The sequence below is a fragment of the Thermobia domestica genome, chromosome 9 (assembly GCF_964235325.1).
Source record: "Thermobia domestica chromosome 9, izTheDome1.hap1.1, whole genome shotgun sequence".
NCBI classification, from domain to species: domain Eukaryota; kingdom Metazoa; phylum Arthropoda; class Insecta; order Zygentoma; family Lepismatidae; genus Thermobia; species Thermobia domestica.
Window position 1 is genome coordinate 156,427,653 of NC_137462.1, and position 17,661 is coordinate 156,445,313.

The following is a 17,661-nucleotide window of genomic DNA, read 5'->3' on the forward strand; positions in this document are numbered from 1 at the left end:
TTTTGCCTCGGAAGGGTTATATTGTTCATTCTCGCGTGAAATGTTGGAAGGAGTTATAAAATATCACCTGCTGTAACACTTAGGGGATGTTAGCTAATCTGTGGTAATAAAGTCTGAGAGTAGGTATAGGTTTCAAGTATAGGCAAAGTTCTTATAAATACATCTCGTTGAAATGACGCATAAAAGGTATAATAGGCCTATTTCTTAAAGGAGGGGATGCGCGTCTCCTGGATCCGTCACTGACCGAACCTTATTTGTTAGTGGTGCAACCAGGATTTTATTTCAGGACGGGCCAAGACTTCTTAGTAGTAATGTTTTATATATATATATATATATATATATATATATATATATATATATATATATATATATATATATATATATATATATATATATATATATATATATATATATATAAAAGTTTCACCAAAATTTGTTTGCAGCGCTGCTGTATAAGATATGATATGTTAGTTTCGGGAGGGGTTGGGCTTCCCGAGCTCATAGCTGGTGGCGCCACTGATGTTCGTATCAAATGGAGTAAGAAGGTTTAGTCATAGTCACAGAGAAACAAGTTTAATCGCTTGTTATTTTCTCTGGTTTAATCTTAAAGTGGGCACACTCGAACGTTGGAGAATTTAAATACGGCTCAGTTGCCTTCTACAAGTTATATCAAAGTTCTAATATCATTGTGAACGCTCCAATGCCACAACAGTGCTTCATAAAAAAAAAAAAAAAAAAAAAAAAAAAAAAAAAAAAAAAAGTGAAATCATCAGTCAGAAAGATTAAAGTCCGCGCCAACAATAATTATGTATCCTGTCTTTTTTGATAGATGTTGGAAGAAGAAGAAGTTTGCCGATTAGACAGTTGAAAATGGCGGACATAGACTTGAACGTAGATAGTTTAATCCAGCGATTATTGGAAGGTAATTAAGTTATTAGCATGGTAGTTAAATTTTCAGATATAAATCAAAATTGTTCTTAGCACAAGTAGGTGATTTTAGTGTTACATATTTTATGGACGCTTAATTTATTTACGTAAAGGTCAGCTGATTCTCTTCCATTTGTAGTAGTAATGGAACTGAATTTTACACTTCACTACGGAATATAATGTTTCAATTAATCTATTAGAGTACGTAGTAAAGATTTTTTTTACAGTATATGATTTAGGCGTTGAAAGGTTTTTTTGGTTACAGTATAGGGTGAACCCGTCTAAGGCATAGATTGGAAGAACAAATAGTACAGAGAAAAGTTAACCTCGAGTTAAAGAATTGAAAGCGAATGGTAGTTTATTTTGATAATAGAACAGTGAAAAGTACAGGTTGTTAGACTAAATTCTAACAGAGGTGAGTACGAATTAAAATTCATTAGAAATGTTTCCTGATAATTATGTAATTACTAACACAGTGGAATAACACTGATAGTGTTTTTGAATAGGTGCAACAGTTCTTTATTTTGTAGTACAAGGACCAGTCACTATTGAAGTCTTGACTTTAGTATTCACCTGCGCATATATGTTTTCATGCCTTTGAAAATTGCATGGATATAGTATACATGAAGCTGCATCAGTTCCCGAAGGAGCAGGACGCTCATACTTTTAGGGATTATTCCTTGAGTATGTACGAACTTACAAAGGGGGTAACAAAGCGACTTCTATTTACTTATCGACTGATACGAAAATAAAAAAGAACGTAACTGTACTTTATATCTGCATGTGTAGTGCCCTTGTACTTTATCTATGACTATGTGTGTGTGGGGGGTGGAGGGAATTTAACGCATATCGCATGTCTTGTGCACATGGATACTTTTTACTATTGCACTACGTAGAAAATTTATGGTATTTTATGTAGAAGTGGTAATAGAATACAGAAGAAACGCAGATCAGGGGGTTCTCATGTATACTATTACCGTGACAGTTTTAACATTTGTGAAGCAATACGTTGATAACGAGCAAAATCTTTCAAAAGTTTGTGAAGAGCACGGATTAATGAACTTAATAACAAATTGCAGTAAGTGTGGAAACGAGATAACAGCGAAAAAACGTGGCGAAAGCGGACGCCCAACTTCGGAATAAATGCCCAGGTTGGTGTGTTCTTTTCTCACAATTACATCGTGCATGTCTTAGGAATAGATGCATTGACGTTATTTGTCGCCGAATTATTTCTAAAGCAGCCCTACGTTTCATTGTTGCATACGGATACTAATGTAAAGTTTATCAAAACCGCCATTTGATTTTTCTCACATTGGTACGAAAATTGATAATGAAAACATAATGTTGTGGAAGAGAATATCTCAGGTAAATTTGGGTTAACTATTTACCTTCGATCACGCAAAAATATAAAGATTTTTACATGCACTGTAAAATGTTAGTTTTATTATTATTTAATTACCAAAAACGAATCGTGCACGTTGTGTACAGTGACTTCAATAGCATCCTCTTCAGGACAGTACGAACTTGTGAAACAGAACAGTACGAACAGTACGAACTTGTGTTGTAGTCTCTGGAATCCATCTACGCCTGTGGGTTGAGGTATTCATCTTTTATATATATTTTCTGTGTTCGTCTTTTTTAAAAACTGATGGTCGTAGCGTCAGTAAAAGAAAGCACGCAATTACCATGTGTACCTCGCGTTGCAAGTTAGACTCTTGTCCGGAGACTTGCAACAATTACTGTAGTCAAGGATCTTGGAGCTTGGTACATTATGTGGTGTGATTGATATCTAAATGAATAACCAAAATTCGTATTCTAATGCCTTAAGAACTCATATTTCAAACATCACTTTTATTTTTATTTTATTTACACTACAAAACAATATAATACAATACACAAGAACAAGAAATTAATACACTACGTTGTAAGGGGCCGCGGTGGCTCAGTGGTAGAGCGTTCATCTCTGGTGCTGGGGTTCCTCGTTCGATCCCAGCTCGCGCCAAGTGAACTTTGTGGCGGACAAACACCCTCTGTCGGGGTTTCCTTGGGATTCTCCCACTTTCTTCATTCACATTTCATTTATTTCTCATCATCACCGTCTCTTTTGGGACGTAAGACTCAAAGATTTAATTTCATTTACATTACGTCATAAATCAGTTTCACGCATTCATTCATTCACTCAGTGATGTAATTGTCATTTTTAACAGTGTCCGACTATGTTGTTCAGGTAGGAGTTCGGTGCCTCTCCTGTAAAACTGTGGTTCCGACATCTGTTAGCCAGTTGCTAAGAGAAACTTAATAATGAAACTCGTGTCCCTGAATGTTGTTAGGGAGAAACCAGAAAAGAGAAATCAGAATGGGCTAGGTCTGGTGGATAAAGGTTGAGGAAATGGTTCAATGGAGTTTCTCTCCCTCTTATATTCTGCTGCCCATTTCTTCACTGGCATATGAAGGAGCAGTGTGCGAATTAGATCATCTATATTGGGGGGATAAAATTAGGCCAACAGGACGTAAAGTCTGAATGTGTGATAATTGAAAATTTAACAATAATGCATTATCCCCCCATACACATAGACTCCCTAAATATGAATGCGCAGCTTTACTATACGGATCCACAGATTGTAAAATGTACGGAAAAAAATTGAGGAAGTCTTTAATTTGCCCATTTTATGTCGAGAAAAGAACTCAACAAACCCCTGCGGGGCTTCTGACCCGTCCCTACGACTACTACTATTTATACTATGGATCCGTAACTGCACGAATATGACATTTGTAACAAATAAGAGATTTATTTATTCAATAAATCTATCGACAGTAACTATGTACGCATATATTGTCTGACACACACACACTACACCTAACCTTTCTGAACATTTTTAAATGTACTCACTCTCGTACCCGTAGCTCTCTAAGGTTTAAGTTACTTACTTCATAATTCGGCCCGAGCGATAGCCATGATCACAAGCAAATGTTAATTTTTCCTCTCAAATTGAAATCTTCCACTTCGCATTATACACACAGTTTGCAAACCTACTTCAGTATTATTAAAACCACTAAAATTATCAGTTAATCGGGCTTAATATTTTTTTTTTTAAAAAAAATTCTAGGTATTAGCCTATCATACAAGAAATGGATTGTTGTTGGTCCCGATGTCTAGCATCAAGGTTAAATCGAAAGCCAAATATTGAAAAACTCATTTCAAATTTCGAGCTTGTGCTTCTACTCCCCGTGGAAACTACGCTCTTCATTTTTTTTTTTCTTTCTTCAGATATAGTTTCCGTGACGGAGCGCAGGAAGTTAACATTTACAATTACTTTACTGTTAGGTTACAACTAAGTTTCACAATTATTCAACTAAAGTATAAACATTACATTGAAGTTTTCTGACAACATTATTGGCGTGAACAGCAAAATGTACAGCGAAAAGAAAGATGGAAAAGTGAAGGTTAACTTTAAAAAGCCCACTTCAGTTGAAGTACTTAGACATGGACAGTGACACGCGAACCAGTCGTATTAGCAAATACTGAAACAAATCTTCAATTGTGTTCTTACTCACCTTCATTAACATGTCTGCTCACTAGGGGCGAATCCCCAGCGTGTACGTTAACATATTAGCCACGAGAGGATATATATCAGATTTTGAGTGCACTTTCAAAAGTTCATTTCCGTAAACTGTAAAAGACAGTGATTATTATGCTAATTACCACAAATTAAAAGCAACTTTTGAGTTGCATACACGCAAACTACTAGGGAATGAGGACCATGCGCTAAAACAGAATACAATGAAAAATGAAATATAGCAAAAATTAAAACAAGATGATAATCGATACAAATATGGAGGATGAATATCACAGTCCGACCTTCGCCAAATATGGTAGAAGAAGCTATTTGTTTACTTCTCCTTGGCCAACCGCTAAGAACATTTATAAATCCATATGTGACTTTGTTATGCGCAATTAGTACATTCAAATTCACGAACGATGACGAACTGCCCCTCATCCCCCCGGTAATTCGCACCCTGTGAAGAGCACTATCACCTAAAGTTGCAACTATGTCGGCGTTGATCTTCCCAGGCATTAACCCTTTCCCTGTGTTCGGCGTAATATTACGCCCACGGTCAATCTAGCACTTACAGTGCATTTTCCTGAGTGAAACTTTCCATAATGTGTAATTTTTTGACAACTTATACGCGTGGCTTACAACATCAGTTTTGTGTATATATTGCTTATTCTGCCTAAGGACCACTTAGTATTGTATTTACTATTATTGTTAATACATCACCGTGTTAATCATCATCGTGAACATCACAGTCATTATCATCATCCCTATCATGATCATTTCAATGTTGCTTATTTCTTCCGTATTTATTACTGAATGGAAAACTATGATCAGCAACTTGGTTAGGTTATGTTGGGTTTGGTTACAGAGTAATATACTTGGTCTTAATTCCAAATCTATTTCTTTTTATGGGAATATATTGAACCCATGACAATCGTCCTCTCCCCAGTATCATTCCAGTTTTCGATTGGAATTGTTGCATGGTTTTGAATTATCAACAGAATGCATGCATTTGTTGAGCAAAACAAGTCTGTTGTATAGCATAATATGTCCAAAAGCTGGTGTCTCCAATATCATTCTTTTGCTGTAATGCATAGGGAGTTCGGGTTTCCACACAAGTCCCTGAAGAATCAGAATTGCCAAGAACAACCACACTTCAGCTGTGTACCTATCACTGTACACAAAGTCGACTTTTCTTCACGAGACCCGGATTGACTTGAAAACCTTTTAGTTTCAAGAACAATCAACTGCACAAGATCATCTGAGAAATATAACTTCAACTCCTTTTCGTTCATATCGAGTTTCAAACCACTGTTGTTACAAAACACTTCTGCTAACATGCGTGTACGTAGTCTTGTCCACGAGGTACCAGCAACGTCTTCCATTTCACTCCCATTGTCATCCATCAGAATTAGAGAAATCAGAAATATCGGATAAAGAAACCTCCGAATCATTGTCACTGGAACTAAGCAGGTGTTCAATGATGTCGTAGTCTTCAACAACACGTTTCTTACTTTCCATTGTAATCTGAAAATTATATACATCAAAACACAGAGCTTCTCACTTTTCAGATACGAATAGCGGCAAAAAAAAATTAAACATAGGTTCATTCATATTTAAATAGGCATTCATAAGAATTGTTTCTTCTTCTTTCTTTTCTTGTTTTGGTAGAACTTCATGAAGGAAAAGCCTTCATACACTTCATAAATACTGATAGTGGTGAGATATTCAAGAAACATGTATTAATTCGCTCAACACAGGAAAATTCAAATGTACGAGAGCGTATTATTACGCCCAACACATTGAACAGAGGACCTCAGTCAGAAAATTACACAGGGAAGGGTTAACTGTTTCTTGCGGGTATATTCAGTAACAGCTCTCGTCTTGAGTTTTTCCATTTAGTCACACTTCGGTCTTTCAGGACCTGTAACAACAGAATAAAAGTCGATATTAATACCTAATTTGGTGTGACATCATAGGAAGGTTTAATTAATACGACCTAAAAATATTACGTATCTAGTTTTAATATTTTTTGGATAGGCTTAGGATTTAAGTAACAACCCTTGTATTTATGGACTGGACAAGTAAGTTGTTATTCATAATACGTGATTGCTAAAGACGTAACAGTCTAAAACTTTTCAGAATTGGTTATTCCTTCAACTGCAGTGCTATGCTTACAGATTTTTATCTGAATAAAAACATTTTTAAATAAATATCTAATAAATTTTGAAATAATTTGTCATAGATTTGTATTCTATTGATGAACAACAAGGCATCGGTACTGAAAAGAACTAGGTATTAGGGTTCGATTCTTAGTCCAGCCTTATGCATTTATTCACTCTTTGTATGTCATTCAAGTCATACTTGTAGTGGAAATGTTGTAATTTTAAATGAGTTATTTCCTTCACTTACCGTCACAGGTGTTCTGTGATGTGGACACTGGATTTTTAAAGCACAATGGAGTTGTGATACATCCATGGTGGTTTGAATAAGCTAAGCACCAACTTCAGGCATGATAGAATGTATGGATGTTAAGGGAATAAACTAGATAGCGTAATGATTAATACATCATGGTAAGCCGGATACCCGGTTCGATTCTCAGTCGAGTTGTGCATTTTTTTATTCTGTATGTTGTGAAAGTCACACCTATAGACGAAGTGGTGTGATAAAAAAAATGGTTATAGTTAAGGAGACGTACTTCCCATTTAGGGAAGGACGAGAAACGCCATACTTTCAGGAATTATTCATTGAATATCTACCGACTTCAAAAGTTGGTAATATACCCAATTTTAATTAATTAATGAGTGATTTGAAATTAAAGAAGACGTATGTGTATTCCGCTCTCGTTGTGTTGTCAACGTTGTTTATTTACATAGGCGTTTTGCGATTTTCACATGTTCTATGTGACGTCATTGAATCATGGAAGTGCGTGTGCGCAGATTAATATAGGCAGCAGCTGAGTGAAGGAGGAGGCAGAGCAATATGGCGACGAGGTGCACGTGGAATGTGTTGAGAACACGCTAATAAAAAAATGTCGGGGGGAGTGATTACCAGTGATTATAGTTATGTGAGTGTGTGACTTATGGAATATTATTGAGTGTGGTGTTGTTGAAATAAGAATTACCTTAGGGAAAGAAGACACAGTTTGAAGTCGCTCGGTTGTATCCTTGAATCATTTGACGTATGTGAAAATGAATGCTTCATGGCCCTTTTTCTCTTTTTCGTTGTAATTCTTAATTTGGCCCTTGTACTTAAATGTGTATCCCTGTAGTGCCCTTGTAATCCTTTAATCATTTGAGGTATGTGAAAATGAATGCTTCCTGGTCGTTATTCTCCTTTTCGTTGCATTGTTAAATGTTGCCCTTGTACTAAATATATTTGTTTGTCTAGTGCCCTTGTACTTAATATATATGTTTGTCTAGTGCCCTTGTACTTAATGTATGAGTATGTGTGGGGGCAATTGAACGCATATCGCATATTTCGTGCACGTGGATACTTCTTAGTGTTGCACTAGTTCTAAAATTGATTTCATTTGATGTACAAGTGGTAATATAACATAAGAAACCCAGATCACGTTGTATTCTCACTTCATATTGGAGTGTGAATACAACATGATTTGGGTTTCTTATGTGTTGCATTACCACTTGTACATGAAATAGAATCAATTTTGTAACTAGTGCAATAGTAAGAAGTATCCTCGTGCATCGGAGATGAGAAGTAGCTGTTCTTAACAATTACCAAAAAAATAAATAAGAAAAACGTAATTCCTCTATTTATCGTAGCAAGCAGTCTAATTGAAGGAAGGAACTTCAATGTTTGTAGCGTTCCAGCATTTTATTCCTATTCATTTATCACTTACATTGTATTGGTTAAATTTTTAAAGCAGTAAAATTTATAATTTTCTACAAGGACGAACTTTGGAGTTACCGTTAATGTTTTAAACACTTTTATTTTTCTCTTCAGTGAGAGGATGTCGCCCTGGAAAATCAGTACAAATGACCGAAGCAGAAGTTCGAGGACTATGTCTCAAGTCCAGAGAAATATTTCTGCAACAACCGATACTACTAGAGTTGGAAGCACCACTTAAAATATGTGGTAAGTGTTTCAAGAGTTTTAACTGAAGACTTAGAGATTTTTCAGGTAACGTGGGAGAAAATCTTTGTGACAAACAGTTCTGATCTTTGGCATACTATGCCTTAATATGCCGCTAGGCATTATGATCGAAGAAAGGTACTAGGGGAGCCAATAACTAAGGTTAATTAAATTCAATTTCAAAAATGTAACTCACCTACAATGACACCAGAACTTTTTGCATGGAATATTGTGTCAGCACACATGAGCAGTTTTCTGAAAGTAGTATAACTTAATCGTAATAAAAGTTGAGTAATAGTCACCGAAGAATCTAAATACCAATCCGAACGCTAGCGTTTCAGAACTTCTCGTCATTTTCAGTGTGTATCCCTTAGAAGAAATGCCTGAATTATTATTATTATGTTTATATATATATATATATATATATATATATATATATATATATATATATAGATAGATATTTTATCAATTTCCATCACTTAAAAATAATGTATATGCTTCTTTAAGTATTGCTGTTAAATTTTCTTGCTAATAACCTGTGCTATCTAACTACCTTTATCCAGACTCGAAGAAAGTAAACATGTAATTGGTGGTAGTTTTTCACACAGTTTATTTCATACTACCATGTTATGATGGACAAAATTGCTAAAAGATTGTTTTGGGGAGAAATAAGTGAGTGTTAATGCTGCGATTTTCACATCAGCTTCATAAAATAATTAACATATTTAACATTTGCTACTTTGAGACCGAAATTTTTGCTGTTAAAAACATTCGATAATTACTAGCAAATTTAAACCAGCTTTTAGTACATCAAGCATTTCTGAAACTCATTTCTGCGTTGTAATGGTTTTCAAGAGGAACATTTTAGCAATTTTGTCCGTCGTAACATGGAACTATGGAATGAGCTTGTATAGGTTTTCTTTTTGAAAGGTATTTTATTTTGAGCTGGAATTTTCCAAGAATGAAAAACCGCAACATGTCACATATTTAGCAACATAGCTAAAAATAGTACATCGAGGAAGAGGCGCGAAAAACCTTGAAACAGTATACAATATATGATCTATTACAAGGTAATGTTTCATGTCTTTTTAAATATTAAACATGCTTTAAACAGTGAATCCCATTTCTCTACCGGCGATTGTGTTCGATGTGACGGCCACCGGCCTGAGCGATCGCCTGCTAACATAGTTTCCAGTGTAGTAAACTTCTGCATAGAATAGGAAAGGAAGTGTCTCGTTGCACTGCTTTGGTAACTTTCCGAAGACCCTGCAAGGTACGGGGACAGGGACGGCATCGAGCACGTGCCTGTTCGAGGAGTCCAAATCCACAGTAGTCCACTAGTATTAACTTTTAGACCGAAATTTCTTTTGGAAATACATTATTTTTTAACCTACTAGATAAAGATTAAGTGCACTTGTTTGTTATCGAATCACGGGGAAACGATTTAACCAATTGAAATATTTTTGGATATAGTCATTACTTACCTCGAAGGGGTTTTAATCATGTTACTTTGATTAAAATGTATATCCCAACGAGAAGAGACAAGGGGCTCATATTTTATGTTAAAATGGTATACCCCACGAATTTCTCCTGCTAGGAACATGAAACTCTCTATATAAATTTGTAATTAAAATAAACTGAACGTTTTTTTTTTTGCTTTAATTGGGGTGGGGGACCAAAGGGACATTTTATATCTATAATATATATAAATGGATATCTGTATGTTCCAACATAACTCGGAACGCCTGGAGCAATTTCACAAACGTGGTACACACATGACTCACAGTCTGGAAGTAAGTACTATGGGGTAAGATACCCTTAGGGGATGTAGAAAGGAGTGACGCAAAATTATCAAAAGTGACCGACCGACATTGCTGACCAATCCATAGTTTTCGGGATTGCTGAGATTAATTGTGACGCTTCTGATGCCATTTAAGACTTAGTACATCCTGCAGTGGGGTAAACCCCTAGCAGCCCTAGGGGTAGGAAAAGAGCAGTATTAGGGTCGAATTTATAGTTTTCGGTGTCACTGAGGTAAATAGTGACACTTCAGATGCCATACTGTGAGGTTGAAGCTCCCCTAAGGAGTGGGAGGGAGGTGACATGTAAAAATATTCGTAAACTACCGATATTAGTGTCGAATCCATAGTTTTCGGGGTCCCTGAAATGAATAGTAGCGATCCGGATGCCGAGTCCAAGTTCAGTTCCGATGGAAATAGGGATGAGAAGAGATGAAAAATAAAATGACCAAGATTACTGTGGAATTCATAGTAACCGAATCGGTGGTCGCTGAGCTGGTTGGTGACATTTCCGAATATATTTAATAAGCATATATTTAGGCAAGAACGAGTATGTTAACTAAGGATTGACAGGGGCAATCTCTCTCTTTCCACACACACACACACGTATATATATATAGTAGGGTGGCAACCAGTCATATGGTAAAATTTCGAAATTTATTTTAACAGAGTCTTAACTCCTAAATATATTCCTTTCGGTTACTTAAGCATGCTTGCAGCATTTAATGAAAGTATTTTAATCAGGGTTGGCTGGTTTAAACTAAAAGACAAAAAATGTTCGTAAAAGTGTAACTACTCGTAAAATCTTGATGAACACACATTTCGCCCCCGGAAAGCAGAAAGGTGCTAAGCACCAAACTGCAGATTTCTCAGGAGAGCATAAAACGAATGAAATACTAAGTAATTCCTAATCTTTCATTCTTCTATAGAATTCGGTTTTCACTGAAGACTTCTCATATTGTCTCCTGCCACTTGTTTCCTTCCTGCCTACATTCAACTTGAAATAGGGAGTCAGGATATCACTTAGTTGTAAAGCAAGGAGAATGGCACTTAGCACCTTTCTGCTTTCCGGGGGCGATTTGTGGGTTATCACCTTTCACTTCCGGATATTATTCCTATTATATTCAGACCTAAATTCCCTATTCATTACTCCGAGATTATACTACCAAAGCAATTTTTTTTTATAAGTTTGAGATTTTTAAAATATTTTGTTATGCAATTGCGATCAAAGAAAAATTCTAAATATTGTTTCGTTTTAATAATGTTTACTATTGATCAAATACATAGAAATGCCGTATTTTTTTTGGGGGGGGGGGGAGGGAGGTCATACAAACCCCACAAGAGGCATTTATTGAAATCAGAAGAATCTTTGGTATTTATTTATGTATAATTGGGTCAAAGTGGACTCAAATAATTCGTATCTTTTTTCACTTTTCTTACTGATATGCAAATTAAGTCGTTGTATTTCTTTAACTTGGACTTATAAAAGTTGTAATGAATTAACTTAGACTAAATTCGTTCTTCTGTATTCTGCAGTACTTTGAAATTGTTCATATGTAATTCTGTCTAATGGTTTCACTAGTGCAGTTGTTTATCCTTTTGTCCTTCTGAAATGACTCTTTGACAGTTATATTAACAAGTATGTAAAGAAGGGTCGCGGTGACTCAGTGGTAGAGCGTTCACCTCTGGTGCATGGAGTCTCGGGCTCAAACCCTGCTCCCGCCAAATGAACTTTGTGGTGGACGAACACCGTGAGCGTGGGTTTTCTCGGGGTTTTCCGTTTCCTCCCCTTCCTTCATTCCACCATTTCATTCATTTCTCATCTTCACCGTCTCCTTTAGCCTAACCGGCATAACCGTGGGACGTAAAAGTCAAATATTTCATTTCCTTTCCAGCATAACCCGGTTGTTGCATAATAACACCAAGGCGAAACATTTCTGTCCATGTGTGATATAAATACATAGAGCAAATTATTTAAACCAAAAAGACCTGGTTTAAACAAACAAACAAAAAAAAAGTTTAAACCAAAAAACCGTTTTTTTTATTCAATAAAAACTATAGTTTTTGCGAACCCTGATCTTAATATTTAAAGATCACTTAACGCGCTCAAACTTATAGCTACCTTTACGTTACTTAAGCATTATACGCGAAACTCAGCGTGTCTTAGCCTGGATAAGTCCAACTCTTTTTCTTTGAGGTATAGTTTTCATGCTTACAGTATATGACCTCCGGATGTATTCACGACGTATTGTAGTTTGATGATGATATATTTAGAGGTCTCATATATAGGGTGCATAACGAGTATATTACATTGGGCGCTTGTGACGTCATTTGACTTGAAACAAATACTTAAATGTGCTAGGCATTGCTTACACAAGAGTATGTCAGAACCACTTATTTTGGGATACAGCAATCAACAATCACTCCCTCTTTCCAGGCAGCAACAATGCTGAGCAATATTATTAGTTTCAGTGGTAAAGCATGCCATTCACTTGACTTTGTATTATCCACGTTGAAGGGATTTGCTAATACTGGCGCCATTACAGTCCGATTTTTGGTGTCACATTGTTACATTACGCAGATCGCATTTAACATCTCGGTGTACTCGTTGTAGCTTTCCTGTGCAGTGCATGTTTAATTGTTTATTCTCGTATTATAATTTCACCGAATGTAATTATACTATATTTTACGCTGTTGTGTGTTGAGTTAAAACATGTCTGAGAAGAAACGACGTGGTTTGGGGTTGATTGGAAGTGAGAGTCGTCTATAACAGGATGTAAACTTCCTTCCAAGCGTCAAGTACTTACAAAATTTCTTCAGTTGCATTCCGATGAAAATTTAACAATTCAGGAAAGTGCACGCTTAACAACCAGTGAAATTCTTCCGTATTGGGAAAAGACTCGAATACCCACAAAGCAGGATTATCACGTTATTGAGAAAGTGAAAGGTTTACATAACGAGTGGCAAAAACTAGAAAAAGGTTGTGCACGAAGAACTGAAACACAAAAAATCAAGAACAATGTGCTTGTGGACACTCTTGATGATCTTTTCGATTTAGCTCATGCCGAAGCTCTTCAACTTATTAAAATACAAGATGATCACGAATTTTTACTGGCGCAAAGGAAGAAAGGCAGACGAGGAACGATGCCAGGAATGGGTATTAAGTTGACAAGGCAAGGAGTAGATAAGAAAGAGAAGACTAGAAAGAGAAAGGAAATGAATAGGCTTTCAGCAAATGCCTCAATCAGCCATGGTGATGATGATAGTGACAGTTTATACGAGGCTGCCGAAAATTGTACGACTCAGATTATGCAGGACCTACTTTCTGAAAGCTGTCCGTTACAAAAAAGCCAAAGTTGTGTCGACCAGCTAACATCATTACACCAGAGCTGTCTTCAGCACAGAATCATGCAAAACTCAGCGACAGAAATGCCACTCATGTTTTAGCTGCTGTAGCGGAGGCTTTGGGTCACAGCTCACAAGAAGTTTGTGTTAATAAGGAATCTATTGGCAGAACATGCAGAAGGAAGCGCAAGGTAATCGCTAGTAAAATTTTTTTCGTCTTTTCCATCTGGTGGTCCATTTACAGTGCATTGAGATGAGAAGTTGTTACCTGCTCTTACTTTTAAGGAGTCAGTTAATCGCATAGCAGTTCTCGTCTCTGGGAATGGTGACACGAAACTATTAGGAGTTCCTGCTATACCAAATGGAAGTGGTGCCTTCCAATCGGAAGCTGTTTTTACGTTGCTGGGGAATTGGAATTTAACTAGGGATGGCCAGAACCGGTTCCTAGTGGAACCGGTTTTCGGGTCTGAACGGATCCGGTTTTTCGGATCCAGGCCTGGAACCGGTTTTTCGGATCCAGGTCTAGAACCGGTTCTTCGGATCCAGGTCTGGAACCGGTTCTTCGGATCCAGGTCTAGAACCGGTTCTTCGGATCCAGATCTGGAACCGGTTCTGAAACAGAACCGGAACCGGTTCCGCTGGAACCGAAACTTTGTGACCATCCCTACGCTAAACCGAGCTGCTGGCAAGCTGTGAACAGTATGCTAGATGAAATGGTGGAAGCGACAGGCAGCTTGTCTCATTTGGCTAAATAAACTGGGTAACTGGCAAACTCATTGGTTAAACAGGCAAACTGGCCAACTCATTTGGCTAAACACCCACTGGTGGACCAAAATTTTTTTTCTGGGGGCACAAGCGTGCCTGGGCGAGGAAGGCACAAGCGCATGGTCCTCTTTGCATTATTTTTGAAGGTGATCTTTATGCCTCATTTACGGGTCTTTGGGGGCTTTCGGATCCAGGTCTGGAACCGGTTCCTAAGATCCGGTTCTGGAACCGGGTTTTCAGATCCAGATCTGGAACCGGTTCCTAAGATCCGGTTCTGGAACCGGGTTTTCGGATCCAGGTATGGAACCGGTTCTGAAAACCGGAACTTTGTGGCCATCCCTAAATTTAACCACACGTGTGTATTTCATGTGCTTTGACACAACAGCATCTAACACGGGACCACAAAATGGAGCTTGTATCCTGCTGGAACAGAAAATGCAGAAGGATATGATCAGAGTCCCTTGCAGGCATCACGCAATGGAATTTATTTTGGCGAGAGTGTTCGACATGCTTTTCGATGCTTCGATGGGTCCACACACATGAAACTCCTTCAGCGTTTCTCTGAGACATGAAAGTCAGTTGACAAGCTGAAGTTTGACACCGGAATTCAGGACGAAGTTGTCGCAGAGGTTTTGACCTCAGTAAAGTATAAACTGATATATTTCTTCAAGCAGCAGCTGACGCCACGATCAACCCAGTGATGACTACAGAGAACTTTCACAACTTGCTCTCATATTTCTTGGCGAAGTTCGTCCAGGAAGTATCAGATTCTATGTTCCTGGAGTCTACCATCGTGCACGATGTATGGCGAAATTGATTTATTACCTGAAGAAATATCTTTTGCGGTCACAGTTTTACCTTATATCTCGTGAGATGAACGGGCTTCGCGACTTCAACATATTTGTCGTCGCAGATTATTTGAAGGCATGGTATTTCTCTTCTTTTGCGCTTTCAGCTCCAAGAAATGACCTGAATCTCTTAAGACGCATTCATTCCATTCTAGAATATTAATGCAATGCAGAAGCAGCAATACACAGTTTCTCATGACATCTGTGGTATTTGAGCGAACAGCTTAAGAAGAAAGACATGGGTACAGCATTATTCAAGGATGAAAGTATTATAAACACTTTGGTGAAATTATTAATGTTTGTACTCAGTTTCAGTAGAACGAGAAATATCGTCTGATGAAAATATTTATATTCTACTTGTATACGAAGCATCTATAAAGGAACGCTACAAATTTCTGAATACTTAACTTAAAATACCGATATTACAAACATAGGGGTGAAATCACTTTGTTCAATTTAGAGGAAAACAAAAGTATCGTTTAATGAAAATCTCTCCAAGTGAATGAATACTCAACATTTGAAAATAAGAGCACCATATTCTTCATTACGGTAGAGTACTTGAGCGGTACCATTCTGTTTTCAGTTTTAGGAAGAAAATTCTTCCAATTCAGGCATTGTATAATATCCTCTCTTAGAAGCTAGTGGGGGGTTAATCTTCCTTATTACATGACACCATTTGTACGCCATTTCATCTTTAATATTGTGCCATTATCAACATCAACATGGGTCAATGTTGCCCCAAATATTGGGCCATTGTTACCCCACGCAATTAAACGCTTAATAGTTTGTGTGTAATTAAACAAACATTTAAGGCGTTAGCTTATTAATATTCGTTAATGAACATGTTTTTATATTCTACTTACTTGTGCATGCAGGATATGTCACTTTAATGCAATGAACAAAAGTTGTGGAACTTCAAATATGATAAATGTTTACTTGCTAATAATTGGAAACAAATCCCTAGCGCCAATATTCATGTGTTCTCAATGTCGTAATACTTCGATCCACAACTTTTCTTAAATCTTTTTCTTCCTTTGGGCCAAAGTTGCCTTTAAAGGGCCAAAGTATACCCAGTTTACGGTGTGTATTTTTCATCATAACTCGGAAACATCTGGAGAAATTTCAACCAAACGTGGTACAATCTGGACAAAGTACTGTGAGGGTAAGAGATCTGTGACATGTAAAAATATCGAGAATGGCCGTGTCGAATCCACAGTTTTCGGGTACGCTGAAATAAAAAGTGATACTGCCGATGTTGATGTCACAAGTTCAGGCACCCCTACGGTATGGAAAAGAACGACATGTAAGTATAATTGTAGACGACCTATAGTGTTGAATCCGTAGTTCGGGACGTTGAGATGAATAATGACACTGTCGATGCTCTTTAAACCGAGGTTCAACTCCTATCGGCATATAAATCGAAAAGGGGTTTTGAAAGTTCAAAATGGCTGAGGTGGGTGTCAAATCCATGGTTTCTAGAGTTGGGAAAACAATTGACTCGTTTGAAATTATTTTCAAACATCGTTACTACCCATCTCAAACTGATATTTTATCATGTCACGTTGATTAGAAGGCACGTTCTAGGATGGGGAGGGGAGCTGTTCAAAATTTATGCTAAAAGTAGAGTATCTTATGGATTTTTATTATTACATTTTCATTGAAATGCGTATCCTAAGGAGGAAGAAGATTTAAGTATTTTCCATAAACGTATTCTCCCTGCGAAGCACGGGTATTTCAGTTAGTATTGTAAAAATAAAGATATCAACTTGTCTACAATAATAATTGTCGAACTTTTGTTGCAGACCATCAAATCAGGTGAAAAATTTATAAACCAGGAAAACAGAAACAGATCTTGCAAGTTTGAATTTTTGGTTTTCTATTTTTAAGATCTTATTAAACGTGCAAAAAGTATGTATATATTCATATAGATTGTTTTTCATTGTCCAGGTTTACCAGCTGAACTGATAAAATATCTCAGAAATGTTTAAAATAGAAACAACTTGAGTTATTTAAAATCAACTTTTCGTAGCAATATATCCAATTAAAATGTTTGTCAGTTAGTTTTCTCTTATAAGTAATCAAACAAGACATTACACGATATTTTATTTATTTCACCGTGTAAATTTTGTGTAGTTTATTAACACAATATTAAAAGCTAGATGGAAGTAAAATGAAATTATTATTGTTCCCGGTTATGCCCTTTAGGCTAAAGGAGATGGATGATTAATAGAAATGAATATTGTGAAATTTATTTTTCGTGTTCTCCCACCGGAGATCGAACACAGGACCACGTATACCAAAGACATGCACTAACCACTAGACTAACGG

The 17,661-nt window shown here is 36.8% G+C and overlaps 1 protein-coding gene across 1 annotated transcript in view; it reads left to right on the forward strand.

Moving 5' to 3' along the window:
• Positions 1 to 564: 564 nt before the first annotated feature.
• The window catches only part of LOC145695124 (serine/threonine-protein phosphatase PP1-beta catalytic subunit), a 58,908-nt gene continuing 41,811 nt past the window's right edge, over positions 565 to 17,661 (forward strand). Inside the window, exons 1-2 of the mRNA XM_081772046.1 lie at positions 565 to 922; positions 8,448 to 8,579. Of these exons, the coding sequence (XP_081628172.1) occupies positions 871 to 922; positions 8,448 to 8,579 (184 nt within the window). The 5' untranslated portion in view covers positions 565 to 870. The remainder of the gene's footprint in view (positions 923 to 8,447; positions 8,580 to 17,661) is intronic.